This window comes from Nycticebus coucang, chromosome 2 (genome assembly GCF_027406575.1).
Source record: "Nycticebus coucang isolate mNycCou1 chromosome 2, mNycCou1.pri, whole genome shotgun sequence".
NCBI classification, from domain to species: domain Eukaryota; kingdom Metazoa; phylum Chordata; class Mammalia; order Primates; family Lorisidae; genus Nycticebus; species Nycticebus coucang.
In genome coordinates this window covers 33,200,941-33,214,419 of record NC_069781.1, presented here as the reverse complement: position 1 = coordinate 33,214,419, position 13,479 = coordinate 33,200,941, and the positions used below count along the sequence as shown (strand labels likewise).

Sequence of the window (13,479 nt, the reverse complement as noted above, 5' to 3'; positions counted from 1 at the left end):
TCCAACAAGAAGCTGAGCAAAGAAATTTTAGATTTAAACCTAACCATCCAACATTTGGATTTAGCAAACATCTACAGAACATTTCATCCCAACAAAACTGAATACACATACTACTCATCAGCCCACGGAACATAGTCCAAAATCGATCACATCTTAGGTCACAAGTCTAACCTCAGTAAATTTAAAGGAATAGAAATTCTTCCTTGCATCTTCTCGGACTACCATGGAATAAAAGTTGAACTCAGTAACAACAGGAATCTGCATACTCATACAAAAACATGGAAGTTAAATAACCTTATGCTGAATGACAGCTGGGTCAGAGATGAGATTAAGAAGGAAATTGCCAAATTTTTGGAAAAAAACGACAATGAAGACATGAATTATCAGAACCTCTGGGATACCACAAAGGAAGCCCTAAGAGGGGAATTTATAGCACTGCAAGCCTTCCTCAAAAGAATGGAAAGAGAGGAAATTAACAACTTAATGGGACATCTCAAGCAACTGGAAAAGGAAGAACATTCCAAACCCAAACCCAGTAGAAGAAAAGAAATAACCAAAATTAGAGCAGAATTAAATGAAATTGAAAACTAAAGAATTACACAACAGATCAACAAATCAAAAAGTTGGTTTTTTGAAAAGGTCAATAAAATAGGTAAAACTTTGGCTAACCTAACCAGGAAAAAAAGAGTAAAATCTCTAATCTTGTCAATCAGAAATGACAAAGACGAAATAACAACAGACTCCTCAGAAATTTAAAAAATACTTAATGAATATTACAAGAAACTTTATTCTCAGAAATATGAAAATCTGAAGAAAATTGACCAATACTTGGAAGCACGTCACCTTCCAAGATGTAGCCAGAATCAAGTGGAAATGGTGAACAGGCCCATATCAAGTTCTGAAATAGCATAACCACACAAAACCTCCCTAAAAAGAAAAGCCCAGGACCAGATGGTTTCACGTCAGAATTCTACCAAACCTTTAAAGAGGAATTAGTACCTGTATTACTCAACCTGTTCCAAAAGGTAGAAAAAGAAGGAAGACTACCCAACATGTTCTAGAAGCAAACATCACCCTGATCTCCAAACCAGCAAAAGACCTAACAAGAAAATAAAATTATAGACCAATATTACTAATGAATATAGATGCAAAAATATTCAACAAGATTCTAACAAACAGAATCCAGCAACACATCAAACAAATTATACATCATGACCAAGTTGGTTTTATCCCAGGGTCTCAAGGCTGGTTCCATATCCATAAATATATAAGTATAATTCAGCACATAAATAAATTAAAGACCATATGATTCTCCAAATTGATGCAGAAAAAGCTTTTGATAATATACAGCATCCCTTCATGATCAGAACACTTAAGAAAATTGGTATAGAAGGAACATTTCTTAAACTGATAGAGGCCATCTACAGCAAACCCACAGCCAATATCGTATTGAATGGTGTTAAATTGAAATCATATCCACTCAGATCAGGAACGAGACAAGGCTGCCCATTGTCTCCAATGCTCTTTAACATTGTAATGGAAGTTTTAGCCACCGCAATTAGGGAAGAAAAGGCGATCAAGGGTATCCATATAGTGTCAGAAGAGATCAAACTTTTGCTCTTTGCAGATGATATGATTGTATATCTGGAAAACACCAGGGATTCTACTAAAAAAACTCTTAGAAGTGATCAAGGAATACAGCAGCATCTCAGGTTACAAAATCAACATTCATAAATCGGTAGCCTTTATATATACCAACAATAGTCAAGCTGAAAAAACAGTTAAGGACTCTATTCCATTCACAGTAGTGCCAAAGAAGATGAAATATTTGGGAGTTTACCTAACAAAGGACATGAAAGGTCTTTATAAAGAGAACTATGAAACTCTAAGAAAAGAAATAGCTGAAAATATTAACAAATGGAAAAACATACCATGCTCATGGCTGGGAAGAATCAACATTGTTAAAATGTCCATACTACCCAAAGAAATATATTTTTTTAATGCAATCCCTATTAAGCTCCACTGTCATACTTTAAAGACCTGGAAAAAATAATACTTCATTTTATATGGAATCAGAAAAAACCTCAAATAGCCAAGACTTTACTCAGAAATAAAAACAAAGCAGGAGGAATCACACTACCAGACCTCAGACTATACTACAAATCGATAGTGATCAAAACAGCATGGTGCTGTCCCAAAAACAGAGAAGTAGATGCCTGGAACAGAATAGAGAACCAAGAGATGAATCCAGCTAATTACCGTTATTTGATCTTTGACAAGCCAATTAAAAACATTCAGTGGGGAAAAGATCCCCTATTTAACAAATGGTGCTGGGTGAACTGGCTGGCAACCTGTAGAAGACTGAAACTGGACCCACACCTTTCACCATTAACTAAGATAGACTCTCATTGGATTAAAGATTTAAACTTAAGACATGAAACTATAAAAATACTAGAAGAGAGTGCAGGGAAAACCCTTGAAGAAATCAGTCTGGGCAAGAATTTTATGAGGAGGATCCCCCAGGCAATTGAAGCAGCTTCAAAAATACACTATGGGGCCCTGATCAAACTAAAAAGCTTCTGCACAGCCAAGAACACAGTAAGTAAAGCAAGCAAACAGCCCTCAGAATGGGAGAAGATATTGGCAGGTTATGTCTCTGACAAAGGTTTAATAACAAGAATCCACAGAGAACTCAAACATATAAGCAAGAAAAGAACAAGTTATCCCATCACAGGTTGGGCAAGGGACTTGAAGAGAAACTTCTCTGAAGAAGACATGTGCACGGCCTATAGACATATGGAAAAATGCTCATCATCTTTAATCATCAGAGAAATGCAAATCAAAACTACTTTGAGATATCATCTAACTCCAGTAAGATTAGCCTATATCATAAAATCCCAAGACCAGAGATGTTGGCGTGGATGTGGAGAAAAGGGAACACTTCTACACTGCTGGTGGGAATGCAAATTAATACATTCCTTTTGGAAAGATGTTTGGAGAACACTTAGAGATCTAAAAATAGATCTGCCATTCAATCCTATAATTCCTCTACTAGGTATATACCCAGAAGACCAAAAATTACATCATAACAAAGATATTTGTACCAGAATGTTTACTTCAGCCCAATTCATAATTGCTAAGTCATGGAAAAAGCCCAAGTGCCCATCGATCCATGAAAGGATTAATAGATTGTGGTATATGTATACCATGGAATATTATGCAGCCTTAAAGAAAGATGGAGACTTTACCTCTTTCATGTTTACATGGATGGAGCTGGAACATATTCTTCTTAGTAAAGTATCTCAAGAATGGAAGAAAAAGTATCCAATGTACTCAGCCCAGTATGAAACTAATCTATGGCTTTCACATGAAAGCTATAACCCAGTTATAACCCAAGAATAGGGGGAAGGGGGAAAGGGAAGGGAGGGAGGGGGGAGGTGGGCGGAGAAAGAGTGATTGGTGGGATTACCCCTGCGGTGCATCTTACAAGGGTATATGTGAAACTTAGTAAATGAGAATGTAAATGTCTTAGTACAATAACTAAGATAATGCCAGGAAGGCTATAATAACCAGTGTAATGAAAATGTGTCAAACGGTCTATAAAACCAGTGTATGGTGCCCCATGATCACATTAATGTACACAGCTATGATTTAATAAAAAAAAAGAAAGAAAGAAAAAGAAACTGAATATGTCATCAAATTTCTTAAAAAATATTGTACATCTTTATTGTGATTATTAAGACATACTGAGATAGAACCACAGAAAACCAACATCAGAGCTTTCCCAAAATTCTTTTTAGCAACTTTTTTTCCTTTTTTTAATTCCATTTTTGCCATTTCTATTTAAATATCTTCCCTTCATATCTTCAAAATCTGATTTCCTCCTCACTCTGCTATCTCCTCCTTCTCATTATTTTCTTTTATTTCTTTCTAAGAGATGGGTCAAGCCCTTTCATATGAAGATAAGCTTCTAAATTACTTCGAGTCCACCCTTATGTTTCTTGGCCCAACGAAGGGCCCTTAGAAGGCAGGGAAGAGAGAAAAGCCATGAATATGTATTTTTAATATTTTGTACCAAATTTATGTATTAGTCTGTATTCCATAAACTGTGTGCTCGTTGACCATATATTTTGTTGTTGTTTCATTTTTTTTATAACATTAATTGGTAGTGCACAAATGACTGACTGACTGAATGAATGAACAGAAAGCTCATATTCTGTAGGAAATTCATGCAACTGCAAAGTACCTAATTTTTCATACTGTAAACCCATTATCACTGTGTTCTCAGAGAACTGGGCAATCAAGTTCTTTAGAAACAAAGCAATGTTTTCTCAATCATTTCACCATGGCGATGTTTTGACCCAAAGACACAACTTCTCCTGTACCGAAACACATGGAAGACTAAACTTCCCCCATCAACTGGGTTATCTGCACAAACCTCATATTGCCTTAGACCCCATTGTACAATGGGGTCCTGCCAGTTTTCACCAAAAAGAAATCCGCTCTAGGAAAAATAGCTTCACTTTTTTAATCTCTTTTATCTCTATGACATATGTACAGGCAAGGTACCTAATAGCTTAAAGTGTTCCCCGCTTTACCACTATATGATCAAATCTACCCCATTATGAATTATTTATTATTGAGTTTATGTAGTATCTGTTCCATAACAAGACATGTTCTACTTGATTCTCCTCAGAATGACATGACTAGAAAACCAATGCACATACATGATAAAAGGTTAAGTTAGTAAAATGGCATTTCCTCTAACATAGATTATAAAACTCATCATTCCAGGATTAAATTACATTCTGTTATCTATGAAGAGGAATGTGGTTTGGATGAGAATCCTTTTACCTATAAATTTCTGTCCCTCTTCCTTAGATGAAAAGAAAATGTTAGTCCTAGATTTATTTCTTTCATTTTAATATTGGGAACAGAAAAAATGAGAATTTCAGGATTAGTGATTAATTTCCTCACATTATTTTAGAATAAATATACATTATTGAGAACTAGCCCAATAATCTGAATAAGAACTAAGGTAGCATTCACATTCCTCCTAAGAAGTGTTTTCGGCACAGTATGTTCTTCACAGCTGCTTTCACATCTTTGTTCCTCAAACTATAGATGAGAGGGTTAAGCATAGGTGTCACAACACCGTAGAAGAGAGAAATTATTTTGTCTGTGACTTGTTCTTTGTCCTTCCCAGAAGAGTCTTTAGACTTGGGTTTTGCATACATGAAGAGAATTGTTCCATAGAATATAATCACCACTGTCAGGTGAGCAGAGCAGGTAGAGAAGGCTTTGCGCCTTCCTTCTGAAGAAGGAATCCTCAGGATGGTGGAGAGAATGAAAACATAAGAAACAAAAATAAAAAGTACTGGGGCCACTAGAAAAATCATATTAGCGACAACCATGCTAATAATATTTATGGAGATATCAGCACAGGCCAATTTAAGAACAGCCAAGATTTCACAAGTAAAATGATTAATGACATTATTCCCACAAAAAGGAAGCCGCATTGCAAGAGAGGTTTGCAACACAGAATTGATGGCTCCTGCAATCCAGGACCCAGCAGCCATGGGCACATAGGAAGCCTTACTCATGACGATGGGGTATCTCAGAGGGTTACAGATAGCCACATAGCGGTCAAATGCCATCATACTTAAAAGGACACACTCTGTGGCTCCCATAGCAAAGGAGAGAAACATTTGAACTCCACACCCAGGGAAAGAAATGGTTTTCGTGGAAGTTAGGAAGCTGCTGAGAAATAAGGGAATGGAAGAACTAGTGTAGCAAATGTCCAAAAATGATAAGTTACTGAGGAAAAAGTACATGGGAGTATGCAAGTGGGAGTCGTAAACACTCACAATGATGATGACTCCATTTCCCAGCAGGATCACCACATACATACATAGAACCAGAACAAAGTAAATGGCCTCGAGCTCTGGGTAGCCAGAAAGCCCCAGCAGAACAAATTCTGTCACAGAAGACTGATTGGATTTTCCCATGTTAAAATTTTCTTTCATCAGCAGGACTTCTGTAGTGGCTGGAATGTATGTGATCTGTTACAGCAGTGTCTGTAGGAGTTGTTTGCATTTTTGAGTGGCTTCCATTATGAGTAATAAGGACCTATAATTGGATACACGAACAGCACAAGAATATGTTACAGACTTCCACCTTAAGATCAGTTAGAATTTCAGATCTCATGGACTCTTTTGTGCTCCAAAAAAAAAAAAAGTTCTTGTTAGAGAATAGATTAAGAATACATGCAACCGGGTTAGAAAAATTATTTTGAATGCAAAGTTACTATAATATTTTGGCCAATAATCCAGAACAAATATAAAATATATGAAGTAGTATTGGCCCACCAATGTTCAGCATTTTAACCAACATATATCCCTATAACTTAACATCTTTCTGCACACTAATATGTTATTCTTAACCAAAGTTACTGTCCTTCAATTAGTAAAACAAAGTGATATATGTAAGATCTGCTTTGATGGTGATGTAACCTTTGTTTCAGAAGAATTTTATTAGCTAAAGGAACAAATAGAAAAGATATATTTTTAGAAAAATGGCTTTGGATTATTTCTAATTTAGGCAAAATATGAATACCTGAAATAACCTAAGAATATTAACTGGAGCATAATTATTACTTGCAAAAGAAAAAAAGGAAAGTTTTTTTTTTTTACATATACATGTGTTTATTGTTTCCACTTTTTGCCTTCACAAAATTAAAAAGGCTTAAAATTTAATAACAATAGCAATGTTTAAGATAAGGACTAGAAACAAAATCTCGTAAAGAACGAACGAAGATAAATACATTCAGAAAAGAAATCAGACGATTGCTGCATCGAAATATTAAGCAAAAATAATAATAATGCAAGGAAAGTAACATTCACATTGTCAAATAAGAGTATGTCTATTATATAATGCTTTGACTCTGAGGTTCGGTATGAAGTCATCAGTTAACTTCTTATTTTTTTTCCAAAGTCTCAAAAAATAGACAACTAATATTTATAAATAAAATTAAAAGATAATTTCAAAAAACAGATCATGCCAAATCTTATAGACAATAGAAAAAGAAGAAATACTTCAAAATCATTCTACTTAATCTGGATACACCTGCTATTAAAATTGGAGAAAATATATTATTATAAAGGGGAAATTACAAACATATTTCACTTATAAATGAGGATGTAATATCCTAAACAACATATTAACAAGTTGAATAACAAAATTAATGTTTAAGTAAGGTACTTTGGTCAAAATTAAATCCAATTTATGTGAGAATTAGTTACTATTTTAAAAAGGAAAGATTTTTTAGGTAAGTGACTCCTCATTTTTTTAATTACAAATTATGAAGTCTCTCTAGGTCACTCTACTGTTCTGCCTGACACACATAATGAATAACAAATTGGCCTTAGAAAAACTCTAGTGCACATGTCTCAATTTATAATCAACCCATAAATAAAGGTAGGAAGTGAGAAATTTCCATAACAAGGGATTTACTCCTTTACCTTCAGGTATGAGAAAATACATACTATCTTCTCCTTGCACAGAAATCAGTTTCCTCTGCTATAACAGCTGCTCTGCTGATCTTCCTCTTACTGACTATTCAGAAGCACCCAGGTAATGATGGGTAGGTCACTCAAAAACTTCATAAGCACAGCAATTTGCTATAATTATTTCTATAACCATTTCACTGGTACATAGAATTTTTCTATATTAAAATGCCAAAAACAGAAGTCCCACTTCTTTATGACACTACTAGCCTCATAAATTCCACCTCAATAATTTCAATAAAATAACTAAAAGAAATATCTGCTGCTCAGTACTCATTAAAATCATGAAGTTGACACTGTCGTTGTAAAAACCAATTAACCAGTGGCGAAATAGAAATGACTCCTAGTAAAGATGAAAGGTGGGTCTCTTTACAGTGTTTTCAATAGTAGAGGAATCAGCCTTTAAAGAATCAGCCAATGGATTCTTAAGGCAAACTTAAGGCATTTGCTGCTCTGAGGATGCTTCAAATCTCAAAAGCAATTTAAAGTTCACAATGTGGATTGGACAGAATCTTAAAACTTTCTAGTACTTTTGGGATGAAGTCCCTCAGAAGCAATTAAAACACAGTTGCTAATATATTCTAATTGAATTGTAATTCACAAAACAGCAATAATTCTTCTAGCTTTGCACTCTCTGGGAGGAGTAAATTTAGGACTGCTACCCAGGTAAAATGGTCATGACATGGAAATTAGAACTATTTTTGATGAGGGGGTGTGGCAGTAATCTGTGACACAATTCAAAATAATACTTTTTGCCTAATAAACAAATACTAATCACATTTATTTTGACATTTAATCCTAGAGTCTCAGAGCCCATAAACTTCATTCTAGTCTCAATGGCCCCACTAAAGACCCTTACCTATACGCACGTTGTAAGTCTTCTCACTTACATCCTCTGTTCAAAAACATACATAATATCCCAGCCTGATTCAACCTCTCCTTCAGTTATGCCCACACTGGCATGGCACCACATGAGGTAGATCATACAATAATTTCCATGAGTGAGCAAAAGTTTCAATGAGTGAGGAAAAGTATACTTTACTTTTAACAAAATAATTACTTCTGACTTGAAGTAATTATTGTAACTATCTTTTGAAATGAATTACCAACCTGAATAATTCAATTATTTTATATGGATGTTACAGAATTCTCTTCTAACATGGAAACAAAAACAACATGTGAAGTATTGAAAAGAAGAAAATAAAATTTGTCAACAGTGCTCTTTTATTGACAGTGAACAATATTTTTAAAAAGTGATTGAGTGAAAGATGCAACATCAAATCCTGAAAAATGGGAAAGCAACTTCTGCCATGAAAGATGGTATTATATGTTCCTGCAAAGAGTTTAATCAGCAAATTCTGCAAAACAAATAAATGTTAAGTGGAGCCAAATAAGTATAGAAATATAATTAGACAGGTATATAATACAGACGCTTATGATTTATTTCATATAAATAACAAATCAATTTTCAATATACGTTACCCATGCAATATTTTTCTTTTATTCCAGTGTATATATGCAAAGGAAATTAGAAATAATTCAAATTTATAAGGATATCATGTATTTTTATTTGCTAATCTGGCAACCCTAACATCCTGTGACCAAGACTTACATGGAATTCAGTCCAAGCCTGATTATCCCACTCATCATCACCGCCAGTTCCAGGCACTTCCAGGCAGTGAGAGAGTAAGGGGCCCAGATCTCTGGGCAGTACTACTCACAATAATACTGTCAGACAGAGCCAGGCATTGTGGTGGGCGCCTGTAGTCCCAGCTACGTAAGAGGTTGAGGCAGGAGGATTGCTTAAACCCAGGAGTTTGAGGTTGTTGTGAGCTAGGCTGACACCATGACACTCTAGTCTGTGCAACAGAGAGAAACTCTGTCTCAAAAAAACAAATAAAAATAAACCGTCAGACAGAAATATTTTCAGAACTTTCAAATGAGAAACAGAATATTCAGCATCTTAGTCTGTTTCAGTTGCTATTACAAAATACCAAAGATTGGGTAGTTTATAAACAACAGAAATTTATTTCTAACAGTTCTAGAAACTGGGAAGGCCCTGATCAAGCAAGGGTCTGGCAGATTCAGTATCTGATGAGGGCCTGCTTCCACGTATATGGCTATCATCTCACTAGGACCTCATGTGGAAGAGCATGGTGAGGGGTCTCCTGGGATCTTCTATAAGGGCCCTAGTCTCATTCATGAGGAGTCCACCCTCAGGACCTAATTGTCTCACAAAGACCCCACCTCCTCCTGCCATCATCTTAGGGGTTAGGATTTCACCATATTAATTGGTGGGAGGTGGAAGGATAAACATTCAGTTCATCACAAAAATGTATTGTTCTAAGCCTTTCCGGTGGATACAAGATCATAACAATATTTATTGTCTCAAATGCACCCAGACACCATGTTAATACCACTTACAGCTACAACCCTTTATCCCTTTCCAGTGTGGCAAGAAGAAACAATGAAGGTTAAGTTCTAGGGGCTTGTGATCAAATACTGCTATTCAGCATTTCCAAGACCTAATCTACCATCCATCTTCTCTCTTCTGATTTTATTCAATTCAGTACACACTAAGTGAGTAACCCCTACCTTGTTCCAAGAACCAAGTTTGCTTTTGCCCTTAATCCCATTAATTACTTTAATCCCCTGCCAGGTAATACAGCCTATTATAAGAATGGGAAGCCAATTCCTAGAATCTTAATATTTGTGGTCAACTCCTCTAATGCCAACTGCCTGTCTATACTTCAAACAAAGCTGGCCCTAGATTTCCCCTTGACATTGCTCTGCCTCATGCTGTAATCTCATACAGAAATCCATGCTTTTTCCTTGAGGGGTGGGCAAACACTGCTAGAATTTTCTAACTCCTAGGTCCCTCTCCATCTCTAAGCTATATTCAAAACCCTTATACTTTTTCCTCAAGAAACTGGTATACCTTTCTCTTTCAGTCTAAAGACAAATTAATAATGCAATTAAGTACCTGGTTCAAGATTCTTCTTTTTCCCTAAAATAATTTATGTCTTTAAAATGTGGCTCTTACATTTGATAAAATCCAGCATCCTTTTCTAATTAGAACACTGAAGAGTATAGGCATAGGTGGCACATTTCTAAAACTGATTGAAGCTATCTATGACAAACCCACAGCTAATATTTTACTGAATGGAGTAAAACTGAAAGTTTTTCCTCTTAGAACTGGAACCAGACAAGGTCGTCCTCTGTCACCTTTACTATTCAACATAGTGCTGGAAGTTCTAGACAATACGATTAGGCAAGACAAGGAAATAAAGGGAATCCAAATGGGAGCAGAGGAGGTCAAACTCTCCCTCTTTGCTGAAGACATGATCTTATACTTAGAGAACCCCAAAGACTCAACCACAAGACTCCTAGAAGTCATCAAAAAATACAGTAATGTTTCAGGACATAAAATCAATGTCCACAAGTCAGTAGCCTTTGTATACACCAATAACAGTCAAGATGAGAAGCTAATTAAGGACACAACTCCCTTCACCATAGTTTCAAAGAAAATGAAACACCTAGGAATATACCTAACGAAGGAGGTGAAGGACCTCTATAAAGAAAACTATGAAATCCTCAGAAAGGAAATAGCAGAGGATATTAACAAATGGAAGAACATACCATGCTCACGGATTGGAAGAATCAACATTGTTAAAATGTCTATACTTCCCAAAGCAATCTACCTATTCAATGCCATTCCTATCAAAATACCAACATCGTACTTTCGAGATTTGGAGAAAATGATTCTGCGTTTTGTATGGAACCGGAAAAAGCCCCATATAGCTAAGGGGCCCCATATAGCTAATAAAAATAAAGTTGGGGGCATCAGCATACCAGATTTTAGTCTGTACTACAAAGCCATAGTGCTCAAGACAGCATGGTACTGGCACAAAAACAGAGACATAGACACTTGGAATCGAATTGAAAACCAAGAAATGAAACTAACATCTTACAACTACCTAATCTTCGATAAACCAAACAAGAACATACCTTGGGAGAAAGACTCCCTATTCAATAAATGGTGTTGGGAGAACTGGTTGTCTACATGTAAAAGACTGAAACTGGACCCACACCTTTCCCCACTCACAAAAATTGATTCAAGATGGATAAAGGACTTAAATTTAAGGCATGAAACAATAAAAATCCTCCAAGAAAGCATAGGAAAAACACTGGAAGATATTGGCCTGGGGAAAGACTTCATGAAGAAGACTGCCATGGCAATTGCAACAACAACAAAAATAAACAAATGGGACTTCATGAAACTGAAAAGCTTCTGTACAGCTAAGGAGACAATAACCAAAGCGAAGAGACAACCTACAAAATGGGAAAGGATATTTGCATATTTTCAATCAGACAAAAGCTTGATAACTAGGATCTATAGAGAACTCAAATTAATCCACATGAAAAAAACCAACAATCCCATATATCAATGGGCAAGAGACATGAATAGAAACTTCTCTAAAGATGACAGACAAACACATGAAAAAATGTTCATCATCTCTATATATTAGAGAAATGCAAATCAAAACAACCCTGAGATATCATCTAACCCCAGTGAGAATGGCCCACATCACAAAATCTCAAAACTGCAGATGCTGGCATGGATGTGGAGAGAAGGGAATGCTTTTACACTGCTGGTGGGACTGCAAACTAGTACAACCTTTCTGGAAGGAAGTATGGAGAAACCTCAAAGCACTCAAGCTAGACCTCCCATTTTATCCTGCAATCCCATTACTGGGCATCTACCCACAAGGAAAAAAATCCTTTTATCATAAGGACACTTGTACTAGACTGTTTATTGCAGCTCAATTTACAATCGCCAAAATGTGGAAACAGCCTAAATGCCCACCAACCCAGGAATGGATTAACAAGCTGTGGTATATGTATACCATGAAATACTATTCAGTTATTAAAAAAAATGGAGACTTTACATCCTTCGTATTAACCTGGATGGACGTGGAAGACATTATTCTTAGTAAAGCATCACAAGAATGGAGAAGCATGAATCCTATGTACTCAATTTTGATATGAGGACAATTAATTACAATTAAGGTCATGGGGGGGGAGGAAAAGCAGAAAGAGGGAAGGGGTGGGGCCTTGGTGTGTGTCACACTTTATGGGGGCAAGACATGATTGCAAGAGGGACTTTACCTAATAATTGCAATCAGTGTAACCTGGCTTATTGTACCCTCAATGAATCCCCAACAATAAAAAAAAAAAATATTCTGCACAAAAAAAAAAAAAGATACTAGGAAATAAAAAAAAATAAAATGTGGCTTTTAACTTCATTATGAATAAAACTTTGATATCACAATATGCTTAGAAAATTTAGTTTCATCACCTTAGACTTAAATAAAGGCAATATTTTCTTTTAGATCCATTGACTGGATACAGAACCTCATTTACCTCCTCAAGCTAAAGTTTATCACAATTGTTGCTATAGCTACGATGCAGCTACACAACACTCAGTATCATTCACTCTTTTGATGATGAGAGTCTTTCACAGTCTTATTAGCATTCTCCTTGCTTATAGCCAGTCGGTTTCCTAACAGGTGGATGTTGTGCAGACTGAAGGAATAAATACCAATTAATCCCTGATATAAGAAACATAACAGAGACATAAAATTTGTAGCAATTTAACTAGAATTGAAGTGGGTTATTTGCTAAGCTAAGTAGTGGAAAAATCAGAAATGAGATTAAAAAATACAAAACTACAGATCAATAAATGTTATTGAGCTAGGAAGAGATGCATGTATGAGAAAAATAACATAGGACAATCTAATTTCACTAGGTTGGAAGACAGGTCTCAGTATGAATGCTGTTTCTTTCTGACTAACTTTTCAATCTAATTAATTATTCAATAAATGACTTATTATAAAAGTAAATATTTCTAATT

General features: G+C 35.6%; 1 protein-coding gene across 1 annotated transcript; it reads right to left on the bottom strand.

The window, feature by feature from the left end:
- Positions 1 to 5,045: 5,045 nt before the first annotated feature.
- Positions 5,046 to 6,008, bottom strand: LOC128596247 (olfactory receptor 13C7-like). Its single transcript, XM_053605878.1, has one exon. It carries the CDS (start codon positions 6,006 to 6,008, stop codon positions 5,046 to 5,048), a length of 963 nt encoding a protein of 320 aa, XP_053461853.1.
- Positions 6,009 to 13,479: the final 7,471 nt, after the last annotated feature.

Bases quoted from the DNA above. Each gene is read 5' to 3' on its own strand.
- LOC128596247 (XM_053605878.1), bottom strand. From the start codon at position 6,008: ATGGGAAAATCCAATCAGTCTTCTGTGACAGAATTTGTTCTGCTGGGG.